Raw genomic sequence first — 10352 nt, forward strand, 5'->3', positions numbered from 1 at the left:
CGTGCCTTCTGGTGCCTTTTCAGAGGAGTCATAGGTGTCTCGGTGGGCTCTCCCACTAGTCTCCTTCTTGTAGCTCCTTCAGAGGAGTCATAGGAGTCTTGGTGGCCTCCCTCACTAGTCTCCTTCTTGTACCTCCTTCAGAGGAGTCATAGGAGTCTTGGTGGCCTCCCTCACTAGTCTCCTTCTTGTACCTACTTCAGAGGAGTCATAGTGAGTGGCCTCCATCACCAGTCTCCTTCTAGCAACTCCCTCAGAGGAGTCCTAGGAGTCTTGGTGGCTTCCCTCACTAGTCTCCTTCTTGTATCTCCTTCAGAGGAGTCATAGGTGTCTTGATGGCCTCCTTCACTCGCCTCCTTCTTGTACCTACTTCAGAGGAGTCATAGCTGTCTTGGTGGCCTCCTTCACTAGTCTCCTTCTTGTAACTCCTTCAGAGGAGTCATAGGAGTCTTGGTGGCCTCCTTCACTAGTCTCCTTCTTGTAACTCCTTCAGAGGAGTCATAGGTGTCTTGGTGGCCTCCCTCACTAGTCTCCTTCTTGTAACTCCTTCAGAGGAGTCATGGGTGTCTTGGTGGCCTCCTTCACTAGTCTCTTTCTTTTTTAGTCTTTTCTTCTTGGTAAAAATCTGTTTTCACTTTGTCATTTTTGGAAGTTCTTGTCTAAAAAAAACTCTAATTAAATTAACTGTGATTCAATGTTGAAAAGAACTGATAAAAGGAAAATTTGCACCCCATCATCTCACCTGTGTGCTCTGCTACATGTGCTGCCGACGTTGCTAAAAGTATTATGAATAATGGAGCTGAAGCTGTGAGACAAACTATGTGATGACAAACATTTCTCCTGCACTATGTTCTGTAAAGAAAGACAAAATCATATCAGTGCATATCAGAGAATATTCACTGATACCAAAACATCTGTGATAAAAGGCCAGCATCGGCCGACATCAGCTGAGCGATATGTCAGTCAGAGTTTAATGTTCATACAGCAGTACAGGACTGCCACTACAGACTTTTAATATTAATTAATCCATTCACTATTTTACTGATGAGGCTGATCAAATCTAAATGATTCATTTCCCTCAAAAAGAAAAGGAAACCTGATTGGCCGTTTGATTATAAGCTTTCTGAGTGTATTTAGTGGCTACAGGAGCAAAAAAAACAGCACTCCCATTCAAAGACTTGGGTCTTTGAAAACTTTTATACGGCACTGAGCCAGAGTCTGCTCTGTCTTAACACTGACTGGAGCCAAAAATGAATGACGTCAAGAAAAATGTTCGTTTAAAGTACTGATGTTGGCGCTTTATGGCCGTGGATGTCACCGTTTATGCTGACTTGCAGCCAGGACCTCCTCGTCTCCTCGCTGCGTTTGTACTGATGCACTGAAAGTTTTCTTCTGTGTAAATCCAGCGTAATAATGAAGATAATTTTAACTGCAATTATAAACAAGCAACGTACAAAACAAAAGTAAAAGAGCCATTTCAGCATTGCTCTTAATCACCCTGTTGTTTCAGCAGTGCTGGATTTCTCCCTGCACTAGTAAATGTTCCCCTTTTATCATCGCAACTGATCTCCAAAAACAATGCCCTGAATTATCTTAGGCTGCGCTCCAAATCGCATACTTTGTCTATTTTACTTTAAGTACGTACTACAGCTGCCCTCACAAAGGGCGCTTTTATTTCTGGCATACTAAATCTTTTTCTGGCGTACCATATTGTATGGATATTGGAATGCACCCAGAGTAGGAGTTCTTATAGGAAGTGCTGCCTCGTTCTTTGTTTAATCAGTCATTCTAGCTGTTGCTGCGTACAAAAATAAACTCTCCACGCCGTGTTTATCAGGCAGGAGATGCTCTGTAATAGCTGTACTTTTCACTAACTGACTGCTGGCTGCGTAATCATCGCATGTTCACGGCCAAAATAAGCCTATCTGTACAACCGTTTATTATCTCTACTAGTTGAGTAGATCGATGTTCACGAACCACAGGCGAGATGTTCTGAACAAAGACACACACCGCTGTACGTTATGACAAATTACATCACGATATCAAGCCTCATCAAAACAGACAGTTCTGTTATTCTGCTACTTGTCCACCCACCACCGCTGCTCACACATTTCTGCTTATAACCAATACAGTCTGTCAATATTACAATTACATTCTACACAACAACCCCTATTGTCATCTTCTCAATCTAAGAGGTTGTTCTCTTATTTCAGATTGTTTCATACGGGTACGGCCAGCAGAAATCAGCAAATGAATCAAAAAGGCAGAATTAAAATAACTGTGCATGTACTTTTAAAAACAGCCATGCAACAAAGTCTATTTAAAGGTAAAAGAAATTGAAACGAGTTACAAAAAGAAGCGAAGAAAGGGAGTGGGAGGACCTGCCGGATTGTCATTAGTCGGAGGTGGATGTGGTTTCTCTCACATTTCTTCCCTTTCTGTCTAAATCTCATTAACCGTCTCCGTGCGTCTCCTTTGTGGGCAGCGGGTTTAAGGACTCCGGGGTGAAAAGTTCTGCCTGACTCGCCGTTAAGGAGCTCCGTAATTAGCGCGACATTTGCTCCTTTCTGGACCTCGTCTTGGCGCGATGCGTTTAATGTCGGCGATGGAGTCATTGGCGAGAGTCATTGTTTGATGTTTCAAGGTAACTGTTGTTCTGCTGACATGAATATGGAGGTAAATCAAGGACAAAGAGACTCCAAAGACTTTTTTTCCCCCTCCCGCCCCTCTATGCTTTTTATGTTGCCTCTATATTTATGCGCTTCTCCATCACCGGATAAACATGGATATACTTCCCACTCGCACATAACCACATGCAGAGACCATTAATAATGAGTGTTGACTGGTAGCTTGGTGTACTGATAGATACTGTGTGTAGAGGCGACATGGGAGGGGCTCGGAGAGATAAAAGGATGTTTATCTGGGGCTCTTGCATAGAACATTATGTCAGGATGAGGCACAGAGTCACAGGGACGGGGAGAAAAAAAAAAAAAAACTGGCCGAACCCTTTTGCTTTGTTGGTATTAAGGACACTAAATGGATTTCAAGTGGTAAACCTGGGTGTTTAATTACACACGGATGACAAACGTATAGTTTCACTGACTGTTTGGCTGTTGCTAGGTGACTTAAAATAACCCTTTTCAAGTTTCAAGAGGCAAACGCAATTGGCAAAATCTACTGAAAACAAATCGGAAACCTACACCTGCAGCGCTGTAGCCTGGCTGGTAGTCAGCTGCTAATTGGTAACGAGCGTGATCCGCTGTTAGACGGTTTTAAAGCTCCTCTCCTCCCAAAAGAATTTATTTGTTTACGCCTGACTACACAATGTCTATATTGCTTTTTTTTTTAAAAATTGACAATATTTTGATGTTGCCTAACCTGGTTTCCAACATATTAGAAGCTAGAATACCTAAAACCTAAAGTTTTCCCAATAGCACCTCGAGTAATTCTTTCCTTACAATGAGAGCAGGAGCTTGTACACAAGGAGGTTCAATTTTCAGATTCTAAACTGGCATTAAAACAGGCTAGATGTTGGCGGACAGGTTTCTGTTGGAGCCATGACGTATATTTAGTGAGTATCCAGTTGTGCTCCTATGAATAAGGTTCCTGATGGTTTGTATTTTGGTATTCCTAGTGTTTATGGTGGCGATTTCAAAGCGTTATTCAGTGGAGAGGGTGGTGATGCACACAGGCCCAGTCAATATTTACATTTCTTCACTTATGTGCGAGGCAGGTTGGTCGCCATATTTTTTTTTGGGTTAACCATCACGCCAAGCCATTTTCTGACATCTTGTAATTAGGCTAATTCTTTTTTGTTAATAAAGATTATTTAAACTAGACTTCTGGATATCAGCGAGCCTTTTTGTCAGCACATCATACAGGACAAACCAGAGGGTCGTACGACGAAGCAAGTTTGACAAAGCCAGTTTGACAAAGCCAGGCTTTGTTTGTGTAAGTCTCACTAAAGCCTCAGTCAGAGATTAAGGGCATCTCAAAGGTGTTCATAAACTTTCTTTGTCAACTCAGGCTTTCTGCCTCCAACTCTGTGTACGTTCACATAAAACGCATCATGGGACTCTTCTTCTGCACAAAATGAAACGATCTTGTGCAGCTGCTTCAGTCAACAGTTTGTTTTAATGGAGAACAATGAGGAAAATGTATGACGGTAAAAAGCGCCGCTACTGCAAATGGTGCAAGACAGGAATGCTGGTAGAAACAGTTAAACTGTGTAATATAGAATATTTTTCTGATGCAGCCGATTATTTCTAACTGACAGCCGCATGTTAACGTTAAATTTAATATATTTAAACCTGATCTTGTATGAAGTGCATTTAGGTCTGACGCTGGCCCATAATGCAGGAAATCACTTTAATTTTGGGCTAAATTGAAGCGAAATGAATGTTGTTGATTGAATATTCTCTGTAATAAATGCCAGTACAATAATCTATTTTCTCATCTGTGTTCTATCAGCTGCAGCAGCAGCAGAGTAAACGGTCCTGACAGCAAATCAGAGCCAAACATAAAAACATATTTATGTGATTTCTGCACCGCCAACCAAATACACGTGTGGTTCCCATGACAACGCGTGTGTGATACTGTAATTTAACGGCTTCATTCAGTGATATTAGTAACACACAACTCAGCATGTTTGTAGATAAAACACATTCCCTCAGCTGAGAATAAATACCAGTCAGGAGCACTTGGTGAAAGGGCGACGCTCGAAACTCTGAACATAACCTGCTCCTGACCAGGTGAGCTCCACAGCATCAGTTGCCATGGAGATCTAGCCAGGTGAGAAGAGATCCACCTTCATGACACTGAAAACTCTGGCTTTAAGCTCAACACACCTCGATAACCCACTAATCTCTGACCTCGGCATCTTAGCGATTTCTCGTTTGTCCCCTGAAGTCGCCACACGTCTCACCTTCTGGGGTCCGCCCTGTATTTGGACTGCCGGGACACACATTCGAGGCAGTTTTGTTAAATATGTCGTGCCGTCTCTTGGCGAAAAGAACAATCCTGAAAGCGCAAACCATCCGGCTTTGCAGTAAGACTTTAATTAGAGGACTATCTTGATCTGTTAGAGCAGGAGTTTCCTAAAGATTCTGATAAAGGCCCGAGCAGCCGCCGGGACACAATCAGGAGCTTCATTAACAAACACATTGAAATGCTTCTCAGTCTTTATTCCATTAATTGTTCTGCATTTCAGCGAGCTAAAAGAAAATCCTCGCGACGCTCCGACGTCTTCCTCTGATGAGAGGAGCCTACCTACTCAGTGCTAAAGCAGGGTTTCCCTTTGGCTGTTGTTACATGAATGACTCTCTTGCGTTTCATAAATCTACTTCATAAAAGATGAAAAGAGGTATTGTTGCAGCGTGGTACATTACACCCACACCGCTCCCTGTGACCACTATTTTCCACTCAGACTGACAAGGAAATGTGTATATTTAACCAATTATCTCTTTTTATAACCGTAGCTCGGCACTAAAAGTCTGCTCTTTTTTGTCTTACCTGGCTTTATTTCCCGCCCACCCTCCCCCCCTTCCCTCCTTCTCTTCTTTACATATCGGTCCTTCCTCGGTCTTCCTCTGTTATTCCTCCTCCGCTTTGATTTCGCTACCCACAGGAACTTCCGGAAGCATCTTCGGATGGTGGGCAGCAGAAGGATTAAAGCACAGAGTGAGTCAGATGTGTGTGTGTGTGTGTGGTTGATATGTTTGCTCAAATTGACTGTGATGTTCTTCACCCCGCCATCATCAGTGCGTTCTTTTTGTTTTGTTTTGGTTTTTTTTTCCTCTTCCTGTCTTTTTGGTGTGTTTTTGCATGTGTGTGCTGCCAAGCGCTGCCGCTTCGTGGGGATTTTTTCCAGTCGCTCTATTGTCTTTCCTTGAGGATTAAATATATATATTCATCAGTGTGCGTTTGATGAACCAGTGATAGGAGTCTGTGCATGTGTGTACGATGTACAGTAGGTGGCCTTTTCCTGTTGTATCGCTTTGATTGTTTGTTTCTCTTCGTTTGTTTGGTTGTAAAGTTTGAAGAAAAGGACGTTAAATACGTTTTAAAAAAGCAAGACGGATGACTGGCAGTGACGGAAGCGTGTATATGTGTGTCTGTGTGTCTCTGAGCTAAAGGACATGGGTGTAAATCTAAAACTTATAGGACCTTGATCAGCAGCCAAGCAGTTTTTTTCTGCAGTAAAAACCATCGAGGTTTCATTTGCTTCAGTCTAAGGTCAGAAATTTATGTCAAAGGTGCCTGAAATGAAATCACATAGGGCTGCACGTTTGAATTTAAACACAGTCATGATTTTGATCAGCTGTGACAGTGAAAATGCTCATCTTTGGTAAATCTCACATCACTATTTCACACTTTGAGTTACTGAGCGCGGAGACTAGAGGCTTCTCTGTGCACAGACGTCTACTGTGGTGCATTTAGTTTCCATCTTTAGATTGTAGTGTCTAGTGATAAGCAGATGCTCAGCAGCTGAGGTGTTTTGGGTACATTTTTAGCAACATTTCATGGAGATGCACTGAATTCAGGAAGAACCTTGTTTTAAGTTCTAATAAGATGCACCTTAGCAGGAATGTAGCACAACAAGGAAGTGAAAGCAGTGCTGTTCGTGTAAAATGTAAAGTGTTTGGTTGTGCACCCTTTTTACAGGTTTGCAAAAGTTGTGCAAAACACTTCGAGATGTCAGCTGCCACATTGTCATCTAAGAAAACGGAGCCTGTTTGGCCCAAGATGAGAGTCAGACCCAAGGGAAGCAGGTTTTGTTTAAAAACTGACAAGCCAATTAAAACTCAGATGTGACACCAACTCCCCCAAAATATTGCACATTGGCAGACTTTTGTGCATTCGCACTGTGGAGATTTCTCAAATTCCCAAATCTGGCTGCTGCTGACAGTCATATCAAAGTTGTTCCACACCTCAGACATCCCCGCTGTGAGGAAAAAATTATTCCACTGGAGCTAATTTCTAATTTCTTCTCACATCTTCTGCATAGCTTTGGGTGAAATAATGTTCCCCTCATGGTCACAGAATCTAGTGGCATGGCATATAAATGACAGAAAATTTAATGACATAAAATTAAAGCGGGCCCAAGACAGCCTGAGGGAATAAAGACAAAATTTGACGAGGAAAAAAAAAAAAAAACACAAATCAAAGCTCCCAAAGATCACAGTATTAGTGATGCTGAGATCATAAAACAGAACAACAGGCTGACATCAGTTATTCCCCAAAGGAAACCTTCTGACATCTATTTAGCAGGAAAAAAAGTGTCGTTTTGATCCTGAGGAAACATTAAAAAGTTGACCTTATGAATGCTTCAGCTGTAAATGAAAAGAAAGCACTTGAAAAGAGCAGCGAAATGAATTTTTAAAAAAAGGGTTAGTGAGGATCCGTCAGCCTAAAAACCACAGACAGATTTGATTAACCGTGTCAAACACTTTCAAGTAGTCTAAAAATACTCGCAGTGATTACAGTTCAAAGCAGAGCTGATTTCATCGCTCAGTAAATGCGAGAAACAAGACGTCTCTCCGGATCGGATGACTGTGCGAACAGCGCCGAGCGGCAGAGCGATTGTTTGTCTGCTGTATGGGTGTGTTTGTTTGTTCGTACATGTAGGCAGCTTGTGCAGAGGAGCGAGGGCATTGTATGTACACTCTATTTGTGCACTTGTGGCTGCATCCGCCTTTGCACTCCCCGTGTGTTTCAGGTGGTGAGTGTGCAGAAGTAACGGCCAGTTTGCAGGCTTTGCCAGTGTGTGTGTGTATGCGTGTGACTATCTCTCCCCGCCTGCACTAGCGTTCGCTGAGCGTAGATCGAAGAGTTTCAGCCGTTCCTGGAGCGATCCCACCCCTGTCAAGACTGACGCTCCTCATGAACCCAAAGACAGTGAGTTCACACAGACTCACACATGTGCATCAACACGCACAAAGACACACGCAGATGCTGACACGCGGTTTCTCGCAGAAAAAAGGTGCAAAAACAGGCTTTAACTTTGAGGAATCACATGTAAATATTGTGTGTGAGTGTGTGTGTTGCAAAATTTGTCAATTCTGGGATGACGGCAAAACAAATGTAGAAATTTGCTGGATTTGTGAGCACGGAACAAGCACACAAAGACAATCTTGTGGGAGTAATGAAAGCAATAAGCCTGCGAGAAGAATTTTATCAGTGCTCGTGTGCAAGCAGTGCATGTTGCTCGATAACCAGCATGCACGCCTAAACCGAAAGAAAAAAACTGTCCTGGATGAGATGCAAACGTGACAGATGTTCATCATAAATTCTCAAGTGTTTACAATCAGACAGAGCAGCAGCAGTGAAAGCTGCGAGAACATATTAGGATCAATGTGCGCAGTCATAAATTAGCCGTGCGTGCCATTGTGCCGCCGCGTTTTGACTGGCAGGCTGATTACAGCTTGAGTTGGCTTTGTGCTCAGTCAGTACTTTTGTCATTAATTAATTTCCATGCACAGGTGGCTCGTAAGAAGTTGGAAGCCACTTAGCAGCATTTGTCAGCGACGACAAAAAAAAAAGGGGGGGTCTGGTAATCAACGCTTTGATATATGAGCCTGAGCCGACGTACAGCGCTGCTGCAACGAGGCTAAATCATCGATAGCCCTGAAGGTGTTGGTGCGTCATTCAGAACCAGGCGTCACTGCAGCAGCACCTAATGGCCATATTTCCCCTCCTTCCAATCAGAAAGACCGTGTGTACGAGAACCAACAAAAAAACAATCCAGCTCCGACTAATAACCCACGCTAGCATCGTAAAACACATCACATGGCTGCAGCAAGTTGCGTACAGCTAGCATTTTGACTGTGTGATCCGTCGCTGTGCTTGTGTCTGTAACACATCCGTTCATGTGTCCGTGTGATCCACATTTCTACACACGAGCTGCTCAACATACAGATACACAAACATGTGTGGAAGCAGACAACGGCACAGACGTAGCAGAGGACAGTCGCAAAACAACAGCAGGAAACCTAAATTGAAAAGAGGACGCGAAAATTAGGTAAACAACATAAATAAAATAGATAGTTTTTAAATAATTAAAAATTTGGGGGCACAGGCTGAACACTCCGACTGCACTTTTGCTTTTAAAGTTCATGTCACTCCAGGTCTGTTTTATAACTGCGGATAGCAGCGACGGTTTCAAAGGGAGGGACTCACATGCATAAACCATGACTGACCGCCAAAATCTGGGATTACAACACAAACAAAGGGAGTGCGACTCTTTGGAAACCATTCCTCCTCTAGATCTTAGCACAGCAGACAGCTGGTGGTACAATAACGCTAGATTTCTGATCAAATTCTCAATTATTGCACCTTTACCCGAAGGCCAGTCCATTAAAAGAGATTATAGAAATCTTCAGTCAACTTTCAACTGAATAATTAAATGTATTTTTGCTGCCATCTTGATTATTTTAAAACGTCGACTTCATTATAGATCCAAGAGTAAAATGGCAGTCAGTGTTTTCCGTGGCGACTTTCCTACTTTACTTTAGAGTTGAAGCCACTTTTCTCGGAGATTTTTCAACTTGCCTGCAACCTGTAGAGACACACGACAAGCGGGACTTGTGACATAACAGTATTCTGTACAGTCTGTGCCGTAGATTCTCTCTTTTGCAATAAGGAGACATCTTGTCAGCGCAGTCGTACAGCTCAGTTCCTCGTTTTGGCACATCAAGGCCCAAAAATAAGAAAAAAAACAGACAGCAAAGCAAAATCTGCGGCCGCTTGCACATAAATTACACGATCACACGTACAAACTGACCGTCTCTGCTGTTGACTCTGACCCTGTCCATCTGTCTCCTTATGACCGTGGGTCTTTCTTCAGCTTTGTGATGCTCTCTCTCTTTCTGTGAGTATGTCTTCCAAAATGGAGTCTCAGTCCAAGTGTGTCGGCTGATGATGCAAGGCTGTGTGTGTGTGTGTGTGTCGACAAAGCTACAAACACGTGAATCAACGCGATGTTTGCATGCCGTTCGTCCACGTTGATGTCTGACTTTGTGGTTTTGTGTTTTTTTTTTCCTCCACCTCCATCAGTGTTTCTGTGTTTCCCAGAGTGAGGAAAGATGAATGAAATGTTGATGACAGTCTAATGGTGTGGTTGACGCCTCGTTCCTCCCGGTTCCTGGGGGAGAGGTGTTGCTCTGTGGCATTAACCTCTGGAGGATCTCCGCTGACATGAAGTATCAGTCTTGCTTGTCATTTCTTCTGTGTTCACACTCATCTTCTTCTGCAGCTCCCCGTTTCAAACGGCCTCCCACCCCCGAGTTATTTTATTTTTATGGTTTCCAGAACCCCAACTCCCAAAGTAATGGCTCGAATGAAGCAAATCTTTTAAG

The 10352-nt window shown here is 43.0% G+C and overlaps 1 protein-coding gene across 1 annotated transcript in view; it reads left to right on the top strand.

Moving 5' to 3' along the window:
• The window catches only part of nsmfa (NMDA receptor synaptonuclear signaling and neuronal migration factor a), a 50117-nt gene that overhangs the window by 24869 nt on the left and 14896 nt on the right, over nt 1-10352 (top strand). Inside the window, exons 5-7 of the mRNA XM_008292341.1 lie at nt 5624-5676; nt 7804-7893; nt 9452-9459. Of these exons, the coding sequence (XP_008290563.1) occupies nt 5624-5676; nt 7804-7893; nt 9452-9459 (151 nt within the window). The remainder of the gene's footprint in view (nt 1-5623; nt 5677-7803; nt 7894-9451; nt 9460-10352) is intronic.

Source organism: Stegastes partitus, unplaced genomic scaffold (genome assembly GCF_000690725.1).
Source record: "Stegastes partitus isolate 25-593 unplaced genomic scaffold, Stegastes_partitus-1.0.2 Scaffold803, whole genome shotgun sequence".
Classification (NCBI taxonomy): domain Eukaryota; kingdom Metazoa; phylum Chordata; class Actinopteri; family Pomacentridae; genus Stegastes; species Stegastes partitus.